General features: G+C 42.1%; 1 protein-coding gene across 1 annotated transcript; it reads left to right on the forward strand.

Annotated features, from left to right (window-relative positions):
* The first annotated feature begins 250 nt into the window (after window positions 1-250).
* Window positions 251-23793, forward strand: ppm1j (protein phosphatase, Mg2+/Mn2+ dependent, 1J). The gene is made up of 10 exons (XM_010893068.3): window positions 251-737; window positions 8829-8946; window positions 11806-12141; window positions 13038-13150; window positions 15312-15396; window positions 18031-18149; window positions 18354-18417; window positions 20318-20425; window positions 20716-20867; window positions 22001-23793. The coding sequence occupies exons 1-10, from the start codon at window positions 478-480 to the stop codon at window positions 22149-22151; spliced, it is 1506 nt and encodes a 501-aa protein (XP_010891370.1). The 5' UTR covers window positions 251-477; the 3' UTR covers window positions 22152-23793.
* The last annotated feature ends 82 nt before the right edge of the window (window positions 23794-23875 follow it).

A 23875-nucleotide genomic window follows, 5' to 3' on the forward strand; every position in this document is an offset into this window, starting at 1 on the left:
CAGTGTACGTATGCCTTTACAGTCCAGAGCTCTTATAGACAGTAGCTATACACGGGAATTAACATGAAGGTGATAGTATTATCATGTAAATTAATGGGGGCGGCTTGTCATTAGGATGAAGGCTATCAAATTGCTTGAGACATGGACCACAGCACCGCTCTACTCATATTTTCATTGTGACAGGAATGGTTGCGTCCATTTCAGACTGGCGCGCAATATAATGTGCGCGCCCTCAACAGCAGCGTTCTGTAAAAACCGTGTCTTCTAAGAGACTCCTTCGTAATTATACGTACTGAGTGAGTGGGAAGAGGAAGGCTATATTTTCAATGAGCAAAACATTGTCTGTCAAACGTCACATGGGGCCGAGAACGATGGCTTCCTGAAATGCTTTTCATCGACGTTGGTTTATTTTGTTATTCACTACGGTAGAATTGGGATTTTAATTCATTTCTGTGTCGATTTTTTATTTCTACCGCAATGATAAGCAAAGTAAAAAATGCGATGTCCACGCTGGTGGGTGGAATGATGCCCCACGGTCATCATCAGCATCACGGATCCGGGAACGTTCACCACCAGAATTGTCACCAGGATGGTCTGCCTCCGCGGTTCCCATACGGTCGACCCGAGTTTTTGGACCTTACACCGGAGCTTCTTCAATACTCGACAGAACATGCATCCCGGCCGGTGTTGACGTTGAGGAGGGACAGCAGGCTTCCCTGGAGGACGGGATATGCAGAGTGAGTGTTTTTTCGACATGTCATTCAGAATGAAATCATCCTGAACATTAAAATCCAACTATCGTATTTAATTTTGTAGGTTTTGGACAAATTGCACAGTTGACAAACCGATTAGTTTTTCAGTTGAAGACGTATAGCGGTCCATGCTATGGCGAAGTTGGCCTCCGTATTGCTAGTAACATCACCAAATAGCAGCCTCCTACTCTAGCCGATGGTGCTATCAGCTAGCCTCTTGTGTGGTTACTTTTTGATAACAGTGCGATGTCCTGTTTCTTGACTAGCTTTGCAAAAATAACCTGTTACAGATGTTGCATTTGAGTTGTTTATTACATCTGGTTTTATTTTATCTTGTATTACAACATATACAAGAAAACAAAACATGAATAGGCTTGGAGTACTGTGATTGATGTCTCCGGCAATCTACTGTACTATCACAACTTGAACAAATCTTATTGATATATTATCAGGATTTTCTTTGCAGATTGGACACAAATGAATAGGATAGTGTGACTGAATAGTATTCTGTTGGAAGTTAGCATTTTATGAGATAGGGATAGACTACCTCTAGACTCTTTTCTGCTACTTGACCTTGTCTAAATACTTCTGGTAGTCCAAGGCACACTTTGAAATGTCTCATTTCATTCTGACATACTTGTTTTATATTAAAGCAAAGGCATGCACGTAGTTAAAGAGAGGTAAGTTGGGAGCTATAAACATTCCTAAATGTCAAACAAAAAAATATCTAATATCAAGTCAACAACTTGTACAATGGTTAGTTTATATCTGACCATGCAAAGTGCAGTAACACAGAGGACTTGCGGGGATGTTTCTGAAATGTAGCCTCCTCTTCATAAAAATGAAGCAAAGGATTATAGTATTTCAAGTCTGGTCAAGCCTCTAGCTATGTTGCCTAGGCATTTATTATACTCCATATAAATGTGTATATCCATGTATGTTTTTTTTTCTCAGGAAGACATATGATGTTGAACACCTTGTTTAATAAAGGACAGTTTCTACCTACAAAAGCATAGAACATTTAATACAACATATGCAGTTCATATCAACTCCAAAGTCCTTTCTTTCACTAGTCTATTTGGTAGAATGTGCTTCTTGGTTGATTTGCGTGTGTGTGTGTGTGTGTGTGTGTGAGGGGGGGGGGGTTGGCATCCTTCCATGGCATCTCTCAGAGGGGGAATCAGTTGAGGCTGACTGGGGGATTCACACGTCCCCAGACCTGGGTGGGCTGTACCATTGTGTGGAACCCACCCCCAGCCGTCTCCTCAAAAAGCGCTGAGTCATCTGAGGGGATGGACGTACAGACAGACAGTCAGACCTGCAGACAGACAAACAGACTGTCAGGGGGTTGCAGTGAAGCGAAGACGACGCAGGGATTTTACAATTGCAGGCAGGGAAAAAGAAAACAATTCTCCCTCCCGAACGCCAGCAAAGATCGAGAATGAATGTAAATGCGTCACACAATTAGGAAAGGGTTATACCCAGCTTTCGGGGGTTTTGTACACTGTCCCAAAACAAATGTTTTATTTCATTGCACAGAATATCCTTCATATTATTAACAGTTTGCATACAGCAGACATCTGTACTTTTAAGTTTTGCCTATAGCCTTTTTTACAATGGCTTATTATTTAGTTGTTTTCTGTACTGATGAGGATGACTAAATTCATCTCCTCCACTGTTTTCTATATATAACCCAGTGGTTAAGAGTGGAGACATCAGAAACCAGACAGCAAAGAAGAATTCTTTACTCTTCAGTTGGAGAAGGTCTATTCAAATGGGTGTACATCCAGATTCTGTGAACCTATTTGGTCCCATTTTGATATCACTGGGACTCACCAGTCCAGGTCACATTATGGTTCTGTTTATTTCCATGCATTAATGACCTTTCCGGCAGTGTCAGCTGTGTCCATTTTACATTGGAGACTAAAGAACCATCTCTTCAGAGTTCAGGATAAAAGCACCCAGGCCTCAAGCTTCAGTACACTGGAAAGAGTCGCTCCCCTTCCTTCTTCTGTCTGTTTCAGCTTCCAGCACTTTCTTTATACGTAGATCACTTATGGGGAGGCATTCAACCGTGCAATATAATGTACAGTGGATGGTTGCACTATTTCTATTGCGTTTACCTTTAACCTTCACTGTTACTATACTGTGGTTACTATACTGTGTTTTTTGGCTTTGACTTAGGCTTGTATTATGCAATTGTTCATGCGGCTTCATTTATATGCCCTTATCTCTGGATAAGAGTGTTTGCTAAAGAATGAGAATAGTGCAGTGTCAATGTAATCTCATTTGGGTGTCAACATCCACTCAGACAGATCTTTCACAGATTCTCAGAGTGAAGTTGGGTGAGATGTGAAGCAGCATTTCAGGTCATGGCCCTTTTCTGAATTGCATACTGCTCATGTACTCTCTCATCTTCTTCTCAAACCTGTAGGATGAGAAAGTATTTTTTCTAATACTAACTGTAAATTACTCAACTGGAGTCAAACATCCATATAAGCACCTTCAGCTGCCCCTCCTGTAGCCAAGCTCAGTTATAGTTAAGTGTCAAGGTTCCTTTGGCTAACATGATCCAGAGAGGCTGGTTTTCTCTGGTGTAACCAAGTAGGTTGATCTTGCAAGTGAGCCAATGAGTTGGAGAAAATGTACAGTACTAGTCAAAAGTTTAGACACCTACTCATTCAAGGGGTTTTCTTTAGTTTTACTATTTTCCACTTTGTAGAATAATAGTGAAGACATAAAAACTATGAAATAACACCTGTGGAATCATGTATTAACCCAAAAAGTGTGAAATGGGAATATTGTTTTATTTTAGATGTAGCCACCCTTGATGAACTGGTTGCTTACTCTTCACATTCTCTCAACCAGCTTCATAGGTTAGTCACCTGGAATGCATTTCCAACAGTCTTGAAGGAGTTCTCACATATGTTGATTACGTTGGCTGCTTTTCCTTCACTCTGGGGTCCAACTCATCCCAAACCATATCAATTCAGTTGAGGTCGGATGATTGTGGAGGCCAGGTCATCTGTTGCAACACTCTGTCACTCGCCTGTATGATCAAATTGCTCTTACAGAGCAAGGAGGTGTGTTTTGGAGAATGCAAAGCTGTCATCAAGGCAAAGGGTGGCTTCTTTGAAGAATCTAAAATTTAAAGTACTTTTTGGTTACTACATGAATCCATCTGTGTTATTTTGTAGTTTTGATGTCTTCAATTTTATTATACTTAGTAACTATGTGGATAATAGAAAGAATATGGATCACACTTGTTGGTCCAGTATATCCCACAGATGCTCAATTGTATTGGGATCTGGGGAGTTTGGAGGCCAGGGCAACACCTTGAACTCTTCATCAAGTTCCTCAAACTATTCCTGAACAATGTGTGCCGTGTGGCAGGACTCCTTATCCTGCTGAAAGAGGCCACTGCCATCAGGGAATATCATTGCCATGAAGGGGAGTGTCTGGTCTGAAACAATGTTTAAGTAGGTGGCACGTGTCAAATTTGACGTCCACATGAATGCCCGGAACCCAGGGTTCCCCAGCAGAACACTGCCCCGAGCATCGTACTCCCTCCACCTGCTTGTCGTCTTCCCACAGTGCATCCTGGTGCCATCACTCCCCAGGAAAACAGCACACACGTACACAGCCTTACGCATGATGAAAAAATACACGGGACTCATTGGACCAGGCGACCTTCTTCCACTGCTCCAAGGTCCAGTTCCGATGCTTGCGTGCCCATTGTAGATGCTTTCAATGGTGGACCCTCTGGGCACTCTGACTGGTTTCAGCTACTCAGCCCCATACACAGCAGGGTGCGATGCACTGTGTGTTGTGACACATTCCTCCAGTAACCATCATTACAATGTTCTGTGACTTGTGCCACAGTAGACCTTCTGTCGGTTCTGACCAGACAGAATAGCCTTCATTGACCTTGTGCATCGACAAGCCTTGGGTGCCGGTTTATGGTTTGTCCCTCCTCACCTACTGATCCCTGTCAGTAGGTCCTCACCAGTGCTGACCGGGAGTACTGCAGAAGCCTTGCCGTTTCAGAGATGTCAAAGTCACTCTGGTCTTTACTCCTGGCCATTTCTCCTGCATGCAACATGTTGACTATGAAAACTGATTGTTCACTTACCATCTAATCTACCCAGACCTGACCTGTGCCCTAGTTAGGACATGATCAGCTTTCACCTATTCGCTTCAGCTATAAGTGGTCATAATGATTTGGCTCATCAGTGTATGTCACAACTTAGATATATTAAAATATAACTATAGGATATTTAGCAATCAAACATTAGTAGTAAATTTAGAAACATCCCATGTGACTAGCTCAATCTCTTATAATGTTTTTTGCAATGAGTGCAAATATTGCATTCAAAATATCACAGTATATTGCATTTAGTACATGTATTCTACAGTTTCCAAACATAAATCTTGTTTAGTACATTTACATTTTTGTGGACTATAATATTATTTTAGGTGAATGGAACTGAAATGAATACCATTGATACAAAAATACCCAGGTGTAAGGGTACACCACCTAAGCCTATTGGATGGCACCCATGGCAAACCAGACAGTTAGCAATGTTTTTTTGAGACTTGGAACAATTTGGTGCTGTTATTCTGCATACTGAGTGAATATTTACACATTGGGAGAAATATTGTTCTATATTACATAAGCTCGTTGACGCACAAACACTTCCTTAAAGCAGTTGCCTGATAAACGGTTTGCCAACAAGATCAGTGTTATATGTTGTGAAAGCGTTTTAGGGGGAATAGAGTCACAGAGTCACTGTAGAGCAATTCAAAGGATGACTCTGTAACCTATTTCAAAGTGGCATACTGGATCTCAGAAGCCTTTGATTTACGCTTGCAGCAGCAGTCCATCTCAGTTAGCTTGGCATCAGTTATCTCGAACTAGACACTACCTTCCATTACATTACACTTTAAAAGCCTTTAGTCAAATTATATTAGATACACAACATACACTTGCTAAAAACAAAGGGCATTGATTGTGCTTAATGATATGCTCAGAATACTGCCTAAAAGGAATGCAGAATCTAAATGCGCTTACTTAACTTTCATTCCTGTTGGGAACGCAAGCACAAGGTTTGCACTATACTTTTCATTTTTTACCTTTCCACTGTTTGCTCGGCGCTGTGATCAGTTGTGTTCAATTACATTGCTGTAATATGGTCATGCAGGTCCTGCTCTACAATGACGTACACACAGCATCAGGCTTGAGAAATAGGAAACCACAGCTAGTTCTGACAGGGTGATGAGCGTTTGTGTCTTTTTTGAAGTCCTTGGAATTGACCGTGCAAGTTCCTGAAGGGTTATTTGGAGCCCTTAAAAGAAAAGTGACTGTTTTCTCTTTTGTGGTTTAGGAGATGTGTTTTTTGAGATGGTGGGAAACTTGAAGCTGTGGTTAAGTCGGTTGTAAACATAGTGCTCAAAGATGTAGGCGAAGTTGTATTGAGAGAATGCATTTTATAAAAAATGCAATACAAAATGGTGTAGTAAGTGTTATCATTAGAAAATGGCTTGTCTGTTTCTACTCTTTCGGTTCTTCAAAAAAAAAGCTACTAATGAGGAAGTCGGTAGGCCTCAAGGCTTCCTCTTTTACATATCCTCTACATGAATTAACAAGATTCAAACACAGATGTGCCATTTTTTCAAACAGACAGCGTTTTTCAGTCACATGTTGACAGTGACTGAAACTGTCTTTTTAACAGGAATAATATGTCAGAATAGAACTAAATCATCATGGAAAGACTGTAATCGATGTACTTGTAGCAATACAGTACATTACATGAAAGTTTCATGATGAAATCGACAAGTAAATACTGCATTATGTGACTCATGCTAAGTCAACGCCATGAGTTGGCCCAGGAGATAGGTAAACCATCCATATGAAGGAGCACAGCAGTAATGCCAACTCAGACAAAGGACTTGGCTGATGCAAAAAACAGCTTTTGCATCCAGCTGAGAAAAAAAGAGAAGGAAAGAGAGAGGCCTCTCTGCCTAAACCCAAAAGAGGACATTGACAATCCGGTTGCAGATGTGTTGTAAAAGTGTTTTACAACACAACCCCGGCCTGGCCTCAGAGTTGGTGTGGTCACCATGACTTATAATTTGTGTGTGTGTGTCATCAGGACTAATGCAGTCACAGCTTCACGGTGCCAGCTTACAGCTTTCAACTGATTACAAACAGGATTACTTTTTTATAATCCAGAATCGGGCCTCCATGTTTTTTATAATCCAGAATCGGGCCGCCATGTCTGTGTCTGACTCATATTAAAACACACTGATATTAGAAGAGCAAACCTAAGGGGCTGGATTTAACCTCAGCAATACCTTAGAGCGACAACACATTTCTTTTTAATGTCTTTGAATGGACCTGTACGTTCCTATTCAGGGAACAGGTTTGCTGAGCCTGGGTCATTACGACTGGTTTAGTGCGATACCTTCGCGCAAACCTCAAAGCTGCTCACTCAAATAATACTCATCCTAATAACAGACAGATTGCTATTGTGCGTGATGATCCAGATTGCAGACGTTCACATTTAAGTGATTTGACAGGCACTCTTATCCAGAGCGACCTACAGTGGTGAGGGAATACATCTTCCCGCTGCCCGCCCACCCCACTCACCCCGCCCACCCCGCCCACCCCGCCCACCCCACTCACCCCGCCCACCCTGCCCACCCCGCCCACCCCGCTCACCCCGCCCACCCCGCTCACCCCGCCCACCCCGCCCACCCCGCCCACCCCGCTCACCCCGCCCACCCCGCTCACCCCGCCCACCCCGCTCACCCCGCCCACCCCGCCCACCCCGCCCACCCCGCTCACCCCGCCCACCCCGTCCACGTGTTGTTTAGGCGTCACTCATCCCGTCAGGTGATCCGGTGTCTGGGCATTGGGCACCGCTGCATGTAACAGCGTGGCCTGCCGCCGCTCCCCTGTCCACACTACCCATACTGCATCAGTTTGTCCCAACCTACGGTACTAGGAGCCCTGATGGTACTTGGTCTTTAAATGTGTGTGTGTGTGTGGGGGGGTGTCCTTTAGAAGACTTGCAACGTCCTGAGCTTACTGACAAAATTCACTCGAGTGTGTACTTCAGGGTACTCAGCAAAATCTGCCTGTCGGTGCAGTAACCGAAAAAAAGTTCAGGAATCACTTTTGTGTCTTGAATCCTCTGTAATAATATTTCCAGGGAGACTTCTTTAAGGATGTCAGATCAAACTGTGAAATAGATTTTTATTTTTTTTTGTCATCTGTGCAATCCATCTCACGGCCGTTTCTCTAGATACCCGCAATTGAATCGGAAAGTGTTGTGTAACAGAGGGCTTGGCCATGTTGGATCCTCGCGGCGAAGCATTGGAGAGTCATTGTTTCCCCGCTCTGACTGGACAACGGGGGTGAAACCTTCCGACAGCCCATCTCCTTAATCACTGAGCTTAAGATGAATGGCTTTGATGTAGTGTAATGTGATGTAATGTGTAGTGTAACGCATGACTTTTCCATTTCAGTGTGAACACTGAGGTTAACTGAGGTGAACTGGGACAGCTGCCAAACTGCCTATTACTGCGAAATAATCTTAAGTGGTTTTAAATTGTTTCATATACAGTAGTTGGTATGAAATGAACTAAGATAATGTTAAACATGTAAGAGGTAAAAAGCATGGCTCTTCCACTCAGATACAGCCTTTCGACTCCCTCAGACTGTAAATGAACAGTTCACTAGCCCACTTATCCTCAGTCAACTGAGATGGTTGGAATATGAAGTCTTGCTGCATAAAGCTATTATTGTTAAGCATGGGGCAGCAATGAAAACACTTAATCCATTCCCTTAGTTCAGTCCCTCAGCTTAGTATCCCTGCGCTCTGCTCTTAAGTTTTTGCACGAATTGTGACATTAACTATCTCTCAACAACTGTCCGCCATGGCGCTGTTATCAGGGATTTATCTGAGACACGCAACCTTGGTTACGCGTTTTTTGTCTTTTTTTATGGCCCGTACCTGAACCTGGTATGTGTTTTGACGTTGATTTTTGGTCACCCCTTTTGATCCTCCACAGGACCATCAATGCTGGAAAGAGCATGCTGAACGAGGACCAAGCGTCCTGTGAGCTGCTCTACGTGAAGAAGCTGAGTGAGAAAAAGCAACGCAACTCCACGCTGCTGGAAGACAATGCGGTGAGAGTATAATCGTCTGTTATACAGGGGCTCCTGAAAGTGTTTCCCCCCCTTGGGCTTTTCCACATTTCATCGTGTTACAACGTTAAATCAGAATGGATATGATTAGGAAACTGATCAGCACAAAAAAGTCCACAGTGTTCAGGTGAACAATGTAATGTACAAATTGTTCTAAATTGAATTAGACGTGCAAAACAGAAAATTATTGATTGGGCAGGTCGATCTGATCTTGTCGTTACAATGACAGAAGAAATCTCTGGCCAGGCTCATTAACGCGTTCTCTGGCACCCGCAATATGAAAAAGCCGATGAGCAAATGCATTTGCTGGTCCAACATTTATTTTGTTTGGGACTACAGCCCTCGCCGGGACACTGGCACTTGCTGACACACCAATCTGCAGCTAGGTGTCCAAACCAAACTTTGAAGCATCGGACGTCATCCGGGGATTAGTTTTTTCTCTTCCGCTTTTTCCTGACAAAAGCAAAGACAATTTAATTAAGACCGTGGCCGCGGCGCGCTGCTGTATTTAGAAACAGCTTTCCTTGTGCCCCTAGAGAAGCCAACCGCCGCACGACACCAAACCCCCTCGCCCGGTCCAAGAACGTCCCGGTAATCTGTCAAATAAGCAGCATGGTACGGTACAAGGGTCTGGGTCAAGTCGGGTCAATCCCTCCTACCGTCTGGTCTCCCCCTCTCCTCACCCCCCTTCCTCGTCCCTTGTCCTCAGTGCTCACACCCTATCCCTTCCCGTTAATTAATTGATTCACGCGTGCCCCCACCTCGACAACAGTTCTGCCAGAGGTGAACAGATGTCCTCGAGCGTTATACGTCCTATCGATTGGGCTTTTACATATTTCTTGATGGAACACCGTTAACCTACGCCCAAACTGGAGAGGACCGTATAGGTGAGATTCGTCGGTTTTGAGGAAATCTTGTTAGCAGGATTAGCCGGCCTGATGAAATCCCATGTAAGTGAATGAAATTGAATGGAATATTCACTGTGTCTTAATCCAGCTTTAGGATGTCTCTCAGTGGTAGACCGACTGCTGGCACAGAGTACATAAAGTGACGGTGTCTTAAAGTAAGACGCACTACTGTCTATTCTCTGAGAGAAATGTCCGCGCTGGTACTACAGTGGGGAGAACAAGTATTTGATACACTGCCGATTTTGCAGGTTTTCCTACTTACAAAGCATGTAGAGGTCTGTAATTTTTATCATAGGTACACTTCAACTGTGAGAGACAAAATCCAGATAATCACATTGTATGATTTTTTAATAATTAATTATCATTTTATTGCATGACATAAGTATTTGATCAACCAGTAAGAACTCCATCTCTCACAGACCTATTAGTTTTTCTTTAAGAAGCCCTCCTGTTCTTCACTCATTACCTGTATTAACTACACCAGTCCACACACTCAATCAAACAGACTCCAACCTCTCCACAATGGCCAAGACCAGAGAGCTGTGTAAGGACATCAGGGATAGAATTGTAGACTTGCACAAGGCTGGGATGGGCTACAGGACAATAGGCAAGCAGCTTGGTGAGAAGGCAACAGCTGTTGGCACAATTATTAGAAAATGGAAGAAGTTCAAGATGACAGTCAATCTCCCTCGGTCTGGGGCTCCATGCAAGATCTCACCTCGTGGGGCATCAATGATCATGTGGACAGTGAGGGATCAGCCCAGAACTACACAGCAGGACCTGGTCGATGACCTGAAGAGAGCTGGGACCACAGTCTCAAAGAAAACCATTAGTAACACACTACGCCGTCATGGATTAAAATCCTGCAGCGCAGGCAAGGTCCCCCTGCTCAAGCCAGCGCATGTCCAGGCCCGTCTGAAGTTTGCCAATGACCGCCTGGATGATCCAGAGGAGGAATGGGAGAAGGTCATGTGGTCTGATGAGACAAAAATAGAGCTTTTTGGTCTAAACTCCACTCATCCTTATTCTTGGAGGAAGAAGGATGAGTACAACCCCAAGAACACCATCCCAACAGTGAAGCATGGAGGTGGAAACATCATTCTTTGGGGATGCTTTTCTGCAAAGGGGACAGGACGACTGCACTGTATTGAGGGGAGGATGGATGGGGCCATTTATCGCGAGATCTTGGCCAACAACCTCCTTCACTCAGTAAGAGCATTGAAGATGGGTCGTGGCTGGGTCTTCCAGCATGATAACGACCCGAAACACACAGCCAGTGCAACTAATGAGTGGCTCCGTAAGAAGCATATCAAGGTCCTGGAGTGGCCAAGCCAGTCTCCAGACCTGAACCCAATAGAAAATCTTTGGAGGGAGCTGAAAGGCCGTATTGCCCAGCAACAGCCCCGAAACCTGAAGGATCTGGAGAAGGTCTGTATGGAGGAGTGGGCCAAAATCCCTGCTGCAGTGTGTGCAAACCTGGTCAAGAACTACAGGAAACATATGATCTCTGTAATTGCAAACAAAGGTTCCTGTACCAAATATTAAGTACTGCTTTTCTGATGTATCAATTACTTATGTCATGCAATAAAATCCAAATTAATTACTTAAAAATCATACAATGTGATTTTCTGTATTTTTGTTTTAGATTCCGTCTCTCACAGTTGAACTGTACCTATGATAACAATTACAGACCTCTACATGCTTTGTAAGTAGGAAAACCTGCAAAATCGGCAGTATATCAAATACTTGTTCTCCCCACTGTATCTGCTCATCAAAACCCAATCTCACAGGAGAAACCCGTTGGAGAGATGCGCATGGCTCTGAATCCCTGGGCATCGTTACAATTGCCATTTTCTTTCTCTCCCTTATTTCTTAGCCGAAATGTATTGGTTTGTTCAAATTCAGGTTTTTACCCGATATTCCTGTATTTCAGGATGGCACAGGGATCCCTCTGCAGTACTGGGGGGTGTTCGACGGACATGCTGGCTCGGGTTGCGCCATTATGGCGTCCAAACTCCTCCATCGCCTCATCAGGGATAGACTTGGAGATATCGCTCATCTGCTGGAGAACCCGTCCACAGCACCCCCCATCTGCCTCGCCAAGAACGGCAGCCCATACCAGGCGGAGGGTAAGAAGGGGGCGAACGCCATCCAGGACCCCGAGGAGCCTGACGCCATCACGGACCCGTCGATCCGTTTCCACACGGAGAAGGCTGTCAGCCTGGAGAGTCTGATTGTGGGCATCATCGAAAACTCTTTCAAACAGATGGTAAGAGGCTTTGATAACAGGAGGTCAACTCTGTGAATTGTATTGTAGTTGTCGCCTCAGGATGCTGGAGGTTTGGGCTGAGTGGGTCCAGCGGTCGAAGCCACACGTAATGCTGCGGCATGGGTTCAAATCTGGGTTAATCCTCTTTTAGCAAAAACTCTACTCTATCTTACCCCACTGTCCACTGTCTCTGTACTTATGTACAGTGGATATAAAAAGTCTACACACCCCTGTTAAATTGCCACGTTCTTGTGATGTAAAAAAATGAGACAAAATAAATCATGTCAGAACTTTTTCCACCTTTAATGTGACCTATAACGCTAACAATTGAAAAACAAACTGAAATCTATGAGGGGAAGCACCTTTTGATTTTATTACAGCACTCAGTCTTTTTGGGCAGGAGTCTATTAGCATGGCACATCTTGACGTGGCAATATCTGCCCACTCTTCTTTGCAAAAGTGGGTGTGCAAACTTTTGCAACCAGGTTATTGTAAGGTTTTATATTTGTAATTTTTCCCCTTCGAAGATTTCAGTTTGTTTTCCAATTGAATTGTTCACATTATAGGTCACATTAAAAGTGGAAAAAGTTCTGACATGATTTATCTTAATCTCTTTCTTTTACATCACAAAAGCCTGGCATTTTCACAGGGATGTGTAGACTTTTTATATCCTCTGTAAGTGTGCATGTGTAGATGTGCACATCAACGATAGTAAACTAAGATGAGCCTATTTCCACTGATATATAAAAAGTGACTGATTTTGGTCAAACAGGTCAGTACATACATGCTTGGCTACAAATCCAGTCTTTCGTGTTAAGCAAAATCTTTTATTGGAGCTGCTGGCGTTCTTCTATAACCAGATGTCTGGATAACCTTCAGCTCCCTTTTGATTACAGGACGAACTGATAGAGAAAGAGAAGGTGTCCTATGCCATCTCTGGTGGATGTTGCGCCTTAGCGGCCATCCATTTGATGGGGAAGCTCTACGTCGCCAACGCCGGAGACAGCAGGTAGGTCAGCTGCAGCTCAAGCCCTAACGGCGGCAGAATTTATGAATGCACTCACAACTGATTCATATGTTGAACGACTGAAACCAGGGGTTAATGGACGTTACACAGCATGATGTCATTAGCCATTGTTTTGTAGAAGCTTTTCTCTTTGTTGATGTTCAAATTTGTCTCACACGGCTGTTCTTATGACCTCTGCTGGCGGCTGTTTGTAGTGCAGCATCGACCACCAAGTACTGTAAGCTCCTAGTACAACTTGCCAGTAGGGGCTTATAGATGTAGGATCAGTTAACTGTTTGCAAATTTTACCGTCAGCCATTAGGGTGGGACAGATCTTGACTGAGCCGAGGTCACAGTCCTGAGGCAGTAATCATCCTGTAAAATAATATCCCTAGACTTAATGCTGGGATGACCTTCTTAGCCCCACATAGTCGGTCCTCTGTATCCTCCTAATATGGGGTCACATTATGGCTTTGTGCCTGTAAATTTACAAGTTAGTCATTTAACCGAAGCTGTTATCCAGAGCAACCTTCAGGAGTTATTAGACCTCAACATTTTGTTAAGGACACAACATCCGATTTTTCTCCTTGCTCGCTCACCCAATCATGAAATTTGGTACATACTGTAAAGTAGGTCACTCAAAACAATCAAACAGATTTTATAAACCCTTTTTAAATAAACCACCCTTTGGGTGCTGTGACAACAGGCCAGGAATACCGTGAAGAATCTCTGCTCATTATAACGATTCATTGGCTTTTTGTTAAAAGAATGTGTTGACTAACTTAAACATTTGTAAAAAAAAATATTTTTTAATGATTTGGAATAAAACGTGCACATTCAGTACAGTAGACCTATATAAATATTAAACCAGGGTCTGAAACATTTTTCTTTAGTCTTTACACTTGAAAAAAATATTATTATAAAAGGGTTACCGTGGTGTAGAAAAGTTTGGGAAACAGTGGTCTACGTAACAGTCAACATTTCCATTATGTTTCTGGGTGACATCACCAAGAGACAGTAAAAATAGTGAAAATGCTCTCCTCACAAATCATTCCCTCCTTTTATGCTGCCCATTATGGATTTTCTGCCTCATAAAAGTCTGTGAAAACCGTTTACTCCTACTCCTCTGGCGCCAAATTCAGGATCTGCACATATCTTCCTATCTTACATCTAAGGACGAAGTTACTAATCTGTACAGGTTTAACAAAACCTTTTTTTTTAAATGGGTGTGTTCTGATGCATGAATACATTTACTGTAAATCAGTCAAGGATATTTGTGTTGTAACCAAGTTTGGTTCACATGTTGCATACTCAGTCAAGACTATATGTCTTTAAAGAGGAATAACGACAAATATCAAAAATGTGTTCCGCTTGTGACAGAACATAAATTGTAGCAATTTCGCAGACGCTTATCTAGAGCTACATAGAGTAAGTGCTTATGTTTTAAAAGAGCTAGGTGAAACAGTTACACAGTTTAGTAATGAGTGCATTGTAATAAATACATTTATTATCAACAATGGTAAGTGCTGGAAATACCATACAAATAAAAAAGATAACACATAGCATTTTTTACAAAAGACCACAGACAAAGGTCGTGGCAGTAGAAGTTTTTAGGTAATCTGTGAAAAGGTGAGTTTTCTGATGTTTTTCTTTTTTTTTAACTGCTATCCTACCCTCCTATTGAAGCTGTTTCCACTACTGAGGTACTTTTTGCTGTGACAGAACAATAATTTTTCACATAGGTAATGTTTTTTTTCTGTCAAATTGCTTTAGTGAGCAGAGAGCAATGTAAACCTCTGACACTGCAGTCGCTGCATTGACCCTGTTCTCCCTGAGTGAGAGAGTTGCTGCACAGAGACAGTCCAACAATTCAAGCGATTTAGGAACTTATTCAGAACACCCCTTTAATACATCAGGATTTGTTTGACTCAGAGTAACAACATCTGGCCTACACACTCAGACATTTGACTCCTTCGAACCCACATGATATCTCAGACCCCACTGGCAGATTTTGCCTTAACTTTGGCGAGTAATATCTTATCAGAGTGGTTCCGGAAGGTTCAAAATGTGACTGATTGGTCCAGGTGGACCGGTGTGTCATTCATGGAAGATTACATGTTTACTGTTGCCTTGTTCTATTGCAGTTCTTCCTTTGTCTCTACAGAGCCATAATCATCCGTAAAAAAGAGGTCATCCCCATGTCCAACGAGTTCACCCCAGAGTCCGAGAGACAGCGTCTGCAGTACTTGGTGAGGGCCGAGTTAACGCATTAATTTATGTATTCCTTGTTTTAAAGGACATTTCACTTATAAATCACTCATGAGTAACCTTTGTCGGATTTTTTCAGAAGTGTATCAGGTGACTTCCATCGCTAGAATATATATATATATTTTAAAATATTTTATTTATTCATTTTATTTATACAGATAAAACCAACTGAGACCATGGTCTCATTTACAATGGTGCCGTGTATTACAATAATAATAAAACATAAAATAAAATAAAAATATATTAAAAAATATACAAACCCGATTCCTAAAAAGTTGGGACACTGTACAATTGTGAATAAAAACAGAATGCAATGATGTGGAAGTTCAAATTTCAATATTTTATTCAGAATAAAACATAGATGACATATCAAATGTTTTAACTGGGAAAATGTATCACTTTAAGGGAAAAATAAGTTGATTTTAAATTTCATGGCATCAACACATCTCAAAAAAGTTGGGACAAGGCCATGTTTACCACTGTGTGACATCCCCTCTTCTTTTTACAACAGACTGCAAACGTCTGGGGACTGAGGAGAAAAGTTTCTCAAGTTTATGAATAGGAATGTTGTCCGATTCTTGTCTAATACAGGCTTCTAGTTGCTCAACTGTCTTAGGTCTTCTTTGTCGCACCTTCCTCTTTATGATGCGCCAAATCTTTTTTATGGGTGAAAGATCTGGACTGCAGGCTGTCCATTTCAGTACCCGGATCCTTCTTCTATGCAACCATGACATTGTAATTGATGCAGTATGTGGTCTGGCATTGTCTGGTTGGAAAATGCAAGGTCTTCCCTGAAAGAGACGACATCTGGATGGGAGCATATGTTGTTCTAGAACTTGGATATAACTGTCAGCATTGATTGTGCCTTTCCAGATGTGTAGGCTGCCCATGCCACATGCACTCATGCAATCACATACCATCAGAGATGCAGGCTTCTGAACTGAGCACTGATAACAACTTGGGTTGTCCTCTTCCTCTTTAGTCCGGATGACATGGCGTCCCAATTTTCCAAAATGAACTTCAAATTTTGATTTGTCTGACCACAGAACACTTTTTCACTGTGCCACAGTCCATTTTAAATTATCCTTGGCCCAGAGAAAACGCCTGCACTTCTGGATCCTGTTTAGATACGGCTTCTTTTTTGACCTATAGAGTTTTAGCCGGCAACGGCGAATGGCATGGTGGATTGTGTTCACCGACAATGTTTTCTGGAAGTATTCCTGAGCCCATGTTGTGCTTTCCATTACAGTATCATTCCTGTATGTGATGCAGTACCGTCTGAGGGCCCGAAGATCACAGGCATCCAGTATGGTTTTCCGGCCTTGACTCTTACGCAGAGAGATTGTTCCAAATTCTCTGAATCTTTGGATGATATTATGCACTGTAGATGATGATAACTTCAAACTCTTTGCAGTTTTTCTCTGAGAAACTCCTTTCTGATATTGCTCCACTATTTTTCGCCGCAGCATTGGGGGAATTGGTGATCCTCTGCCCATCTTGACTTCTGAGAGACACTGCCACTCTGAGAGGCTCTTTTTATACCCAATCATGTTGCCAATTGACATAATAAGTTGCAAATTGGTCCTCCAGCTGTTCCTTATCTGTACATTTAACTTTTCCGGCCTCTAATTGCTACCTGTCCCAAGTTTTTTGGAATGTGTAGCTCTCATGAAATCCAAAATGAGCCAATATTTGACATAACATTACAAAATGTCTCACTTTCAACATTCGATATGTTATCTATATTCTATTGTGAATTAAATATAAGTTTATGAGATTTGTAAATTATTCCATTCCTTTTTTACTTACAATTTGTTCAGTGTCCCTACTATTTTGGAATCAGGTTTGTATAAAACATGTATAACAAGCATAAAACATTTCAAACTAAAACTATTAAAAATAGCAAGTACAATTTACAGGAAAGTGGGCAGTCAAACAACATTTAAACTGTGCTATGGACACAAAGTATGTCAACCTAAGGTCATCTTGTAGAACGTTCCAGGATTGCAGGGAATAAAAGGTAAAAAAGTTGAACCCGAGATGCCTCGAGAAGTAACCACCCTTGTGTGATATGAGTTAACTCTCCAATTTATTTTTGAGGAAAGGTAATTTGGACGTTTTTGTAGGATGGCTTTATAAAAAAAACAACATCCAATGTCTGGCTCTTCTGGATGTCAAGGTGTCCCAACCCACTGTGTATAAAAGGCAATGGTTTGTACAAAAGCCTGTATGGGACTTGTTTCTTTTGATATGTTTTTTTCAAGTGTGTCTTGATCAAGCGCAAGATACAATGTTGGGGGGAGGGGGGGGGGGCTGATTCAGACTGTATCTATATACATTAACTGTCTGCTTGGTATAAGTTCAGCTGAAGTGGGTGTCTGTGTGGGAGAAAGACCCATTAGGGAGAGGGAGGTTTGTGGATCACAGTTACAGTAAATTATGTTTTCGCTTTTACATTTCCAACTGCCATGACACTTCCTTGAGGATATTGCTCCATGCTCTAAAAATACTGAGATTGTAAGATCCATTGTATCACAGGTCAATTCGATATGACAATTTGTCATTGAGCAGTATAGTGTTGTCAGTGCTGGCTCACCTTCTGTCCGACCCTGCAGGGCTTCCTGAGACCAGAGCTGCTTGGGAACGAGTTTACGCACTTGGAGTTCCCTCGCAGGATCCAGCACAAGGAACTTGGCAAGAAGATGCTTTACAGGGACCACACAATGAACGGCTGGTAAATGACAGCTGTTGTCTAAAATATGGGCATCAATATGGGCTACTTTTTCTGTTTATATTAAACTTATATGTTTTTTTTAAGATTAGGACCTGGAGCTTTTAACAGACCAAGTAAAAGTTCAATGCCCTATAAAAAAAACCCATGTGAGAGGTAAAAAAGATATACATCCTGAAAGACGTGACCACTTTGGTTTGTTTGCAGGGCTTACAAGACCATCGTAGAAGACGACCTCAAGTTCCCGCTTATATACGGAGAGGGCAAAAAGGTGAAGTCATTTATCACCATGTTTATAGACTTCTGGTTCTGGTGAACATCATGGTGGAACAGATCTACTGTGCTGTAAGGTCCGCCAAATGTAGGACCAGAGTAGTTTCTCCTGACCAAGTCATAGAATACGCGATTCACAGTAGACGATATCATTGTCTTCAAACATCACATACAATGGATATAAAAGGTCTACACACCCCTGTTAAAATGACAGGTTTTTGTGATGTAAAAGAATGAGACAAAGATAAATCATTTCAGAACTTTTTCCACTTTTAATGTGACCTATAATGGGAACAATTCAATTGAAAAACAAACTGAAATCTTCGAGGGGGAAAAATGAAAAATAAAAACCTTACAATAAACTGGTTGCTTAAGTGTGCACACCCTCTTATAACTGGGGATGTCGCTGTGTTCAGAATTAAACAATCACATTCAAAATGTTAAATAGAAGTCACTACACACCTGCCATCATTTAAAGTGACTCTGATTAATCATAAAGTTCAGCTGTTCTAGTAGGATTTTCCTGACATTCTATTAGTTGCATCTCAGAGCAAAAGCCATGGTCAACAGAGAGCTTCCAAAGCATGAGGGATCTCATTGTTGAAAGATATCAGTCACGAGAAGGGTACAAAAGAATTTCCAAAGCATTAGATATACAATTGAACACAGTGAAGACAGTCATCATCAAGTAGAGAAAATATGGCAAAACAGAGACATTACCACGAACTGGATGTCCTGAAGCGACAAGAAGAAAACTGGTTAGGGAGGCTTCCAAGAGGCCTACAGCAACATTAAAGGAACTGCAGGAATTTCTGGCAAGTACTAGCTGTGTGCTACATATGACAACAATCTCCCGTTTTATTCCTATGAATGGGCTATGGGGTAGGGTGGCAAGCCTTTTCTTACAAAGAAAAACATCCAAGCCCGGCTGAAGTTTGCAAAAACAAACACAAAGTCCCCCAAAAGCACGTAGGAAAATGTGTTATGGTCTGATGAAACCAAGGTTGAACTTTTTGGCCATAATTCCAAAAGGTATTTTTGGCGCAAAAACAACACTGCACATCACCTAAAGAACACCATACCCATAGTGAGGTATGGTGGTGGCAGCATCATGCTTTGGGGCTGTTTTTCTTCAGCTGGAACTGCCAGGCAATTTTGCCACAAAACCTTCAGGCATCCGTTAGAAAGCTGAAGATAAAGAGGAAGTTAAACGACCCAAAGTACACATCCAAATCCACAAAAGCATGGCTTTACCGCAATCTGACAGATTTGGAGCGCTTTTGCAAAGAAGAGTGGGCAAATATAAGATGTGCCATGCTAATAGACTCCTACCCAAAAAGACTGAGTGCTGTAATAAAATCAAAAGGTGCTTCAACAATGTATTAGTTTAAGGGTGTGTACACTTATGCAACCAGGTTATTGTGAGTTTTACATTTTTCCCCCTGAAAGACATTATAGGTCACATTAAAGGTGAAAAAGGTTCTGACATGATTTATCTTTGTCTCATTCTTTTACATCACAAGAACCTGGCATTATAACAAGGGTGTGTAGACTTTTTATATACTCTGTAGAGTGGCAGTAATTCTCCTGCTCATGTGTTTCTCCTGACAGGAAGAAATGCTTCGCAGAGTATAGTCTATGCTCAGCTGTTCTCCAGCAGGATAAATACAGCCCATGAAGATTTACATTTTCTTTATTCCACTTAAATGTAGAAGGAATTTGAATCCAAGTTGGTTGTTCTTGCTGATAATGAGGACCTTATCACCCACGAAGAAAAGTGCTCCTGAATCGCTAATCTCTTATAAGTGGATTACCCGCGTATTAAGGCACACCCACGGAGACTAACACACATAACTCACTGTGTGCATGTGTGTGTGTGTGTGTGTGTTTGTGTTTAGGCCCGTGTCATGGCCACAATTGGGGTAACACGTGGCCTAGGGGATCATGACCTGAAGGTGTATAACTCCAACATCTACATCAAACCCTTCCTCTCCTGCTGTCCAGAGGTGAGTGACACACGCCGTGTTCTCCCTGTCCGGCAGCACACATCACCACGCCTCTTCGGGATCTTGGCTCGTCACGAAGAATCTCAGTGTGTTTTTCCGATGCTCTGGACAACCCGACTGAACTTATTTTGGTTCGCCGGTCGATATGTTGCCCAATAATGTCACTGAATATCCCGAAAAGCAGAGAGGTCTAAATCATTGGGGAATTGGGAAGCCTTGTGCTGTGGTTCCGTGTTGCAGCTGTTCGTATTACCACACGTGACATCCTTGTATATCTCTCACACTTACAGGTGATGGTTTACGACCTGTCTAAGTACCAGCACGGACCCAACGACGTGCTGGTCATGGGTACGGACGGGCTCTGGGATGTGACCACGGACAGGGAGGTAGCGGACGCGGTTTCAAGCTTCCTGTCCTGCTGCGAGCCGGCTGATCCCGTGAGGTATGAACAGTAGTAAGCTCTAATCTATAATCTACACAGTGGCCGATGTAGTGACGCTTCTGTCCGCCTGTAATCTAGTCGTGTTGCTTTGGCAGCTGGCGTGCACGTCTGCATGCGTGAAATATAATCTATGATGTCGATTTACGATCGCAGAGATTTGGCGGTGCACCCCATTACCTAGAATAGGCCGCTTGTCAAAAACACGTGGGTGATAAATAGGACTAAACTTGCGAGTTACGTAAGGTTCAAGAGTCGTTGAACAATTTGATAATATAGAGAGGGATGATTCCTTTGTTTTTTCCGTGGATGGAAAGAGCTGTATTCTTCTGCACTCTTCCAACTGCAGCACTTCCTGGAGTTTCTAAAATGGCAATGACACTTGGAATGGAAACAGCTAAAGTCACATGACATGAATGTATAACTCTTTGGTCCTTCACAACATTGGTGGTTTTGGTGTTACAAAATGGAAATACTGAACTTTTTAAAAGGTACTTTATGTCCAGAGTTAAAAGTAAGAGTGTAAAGTTCTGCTTTAGCCTCTTAGCAAAATGAAGAGTGGCGGTATGCCACACCTTTAAAATGTGGGCCTATCTATTCCTTCTGAAGATTGTAAGCAACATCATTGGCTTTACAGAGATACACCTGGCTGCCGCTACCAGGAGACAGTCTCTTGGCCGAAAGTAGATCCATAAAATAACTACAACCTAAATCTTATTATCAAATTCCACAAAGAAATGGTTAATTGGCCAAACAAAAATCTATAAAATCTATAACCTGTTAAGCTGGCTGTTTTGTCTGTCAGTAAATAGGAGCAGGCCTTGTAATGAAATCATAAAATTCTTATTAGGGGAATACATTGAAAGAGGGCTTATATTGTTAGAGTTGCTGCCAATACAAAAAAAGTATGGTAGATACTGAATATTAAGGTAGTCCTAAAATAAATCTCAGAGAATATTGGTTAGAAAAGTAATTAAATAACATATCCACTAGAGGTCAGTATCAAGCCACTACTTCCAAAAGTGCAGTAGCATTAAGAAAATAATCTAAATCAATTAACGGACCAAAAAAAATATCAGTTTAAAATAATCGTACACTTTTTAATGTTTTAAACCTGCAAACCTGTCTACCTCCAGATACACGCTGGCTGCCCAGGAGCTGTTGATGCGGTCGAGGGGTGTGTTGAAGGAAAGGGGCTGGCGGTTACCCAATGAGAGGCTGGGTTCAGGAGATGATATCACTTGTTTTGTGATCCCTTTGTCGGGACCGGCGGGCCCCGAGACATGACAGGCCACGCCCCGACACCCTATCAGGACTAGCTCCCTAGGACCTACCAGGGTCACTTCGTCCCCCCTAATCTGGGGGAGGGGAGAAGAAAACACCTCCCTGACAGGGAAGCTTAAGGCTGGAGAGCCGGCCGCTCCCGCCTGAGGACCGGCCCGTCTCCCTGGTTTCTGCACCTCCTCACTCACTCGCCTGACGACCAGCCCGTCTCCCTGGCTTCTGCACCTCCTCACTCACCCGCCGGGCTCTCCGTGTTGTATTTGTTCAGTACGAGAGTCCCAGGCGTTCGATGACATTACCTGACTGACCAAAAACATGTCCATTTCTGACACCTGCTCCTCGAAGATAACCCCCGCCCCGATCATTTAACTTTTTTATCCCTCTTGAAATGTTATTGCTGATAAATGCAGACACAGGTTTTGTCGTCTGATAGCAATGCTTGGTTAGCCCTTCTAAAAAAAAAAAAAAGTTATACTTTGACCTTACAACCCTCCGATGGGATTTATGGAATGCTGCTGAAATAATCAAATGTACGCCTTGTGTAGAGGACAAAATGAAAGGTGGAGGTTGTTGGGTCTGCACTGTCTAGAATCAAGTGGTAATGTCACAACTCTTAGGTAGACAGTGGTACTCTGTGGAGAAATAAGTATATCTGAGTCATCTGTGTGAGGCCGGGAGATGCTTCTGGAACATGGATTGGGGATGTTGAATCAGGAAGAAGATGTGAAGGAGTCAGCCTGTTATCTGTCCTGTGCCAGTACTGCACCTCAACTCCAATGTCAAAGCAGTTGTGAATGATGAGGGATGTGAATCCTGAAGCACTTTATGACAGTTAGTCTGTTTAGTGGTAAGGAATTTAAAGGCACTTTCAATAACTTTCCTTGTTTTCTGAGATATTGTTCGTATTGAAAGTAGATAGTCGTTCTGACAAAAAACTAATAACGGACTGAGATGTCCGTGACCTTTGTCTGTTGTAAAGTCATCTTATAATATAGTAGATCCAAACCCAAATTTTAGAGCTTCTTTTGATGGTGTAGGTGAAGTGTTGTTTTGAATGAAACAATGGTTTCGTTCCTCTCAAAGTGTTCCTACAGAATGTATTGGTTTATTTGAGTATTTTTTCCCAGATTTAAAAAATGCACACTTTTATGCTTCATTGCAACTTAAAGAAATATTCCATACTGTACTGTACTGTTTTGTATTTTTTATTCTGATTAACGAAGTGTGATTGAGAATCTGTTTGTCAATATGTCAATTTCACTTGACTGCCTTACTACTCGTATAGATCATTGTGGGCCAGGAACTGGATGTTTGTTAAATCATTGTATAATATCAAATTGTTCATTTCACTTATGTCAGAGGAAGTCAGAAGAAAAATTATTTTGCCCTTCGATGTCTTGCTTCTCTCTTAGATTATATATTTTTTTTGTATGTATAAGTACTTTATCCATGGCTTTTAAATCATTGGTTAAAAGCTGTATCATAAATATTGCTTTATTTATATTCCTATGCTCATTTCATTGTAACCTAACTCCCCTAAAGAATGGGATGCAGAACTAATAACTTTATGTAAATTATGGAATTGTAGCTAATGCTGTTAGATAATGAACATGCAGTCCAGAAATAAACCCTGTTAACTTTTAAAGGTTTGTGCAATCCCTTGCAACTTCAGAATTTTCTAACAGGGAATGTTTAGAAAGTAAACCAGGAAAACATTAGGAAATAAC

Source organism: Esox lucius, chromosome 17 (assembly GCF_011004845.1).
Source record: "Esox lucius isolate fEsoLuc1 chromosome 17, fEsoLuc1.pri, whole genome shotgun sequence".
Classification (NCBI taxonomy): domain Eukaryota; kingdom Metazoa; phylum Chordata; class Actinopteri; order Esociformes; family Esocidae; genus Esox; species Esox lucius.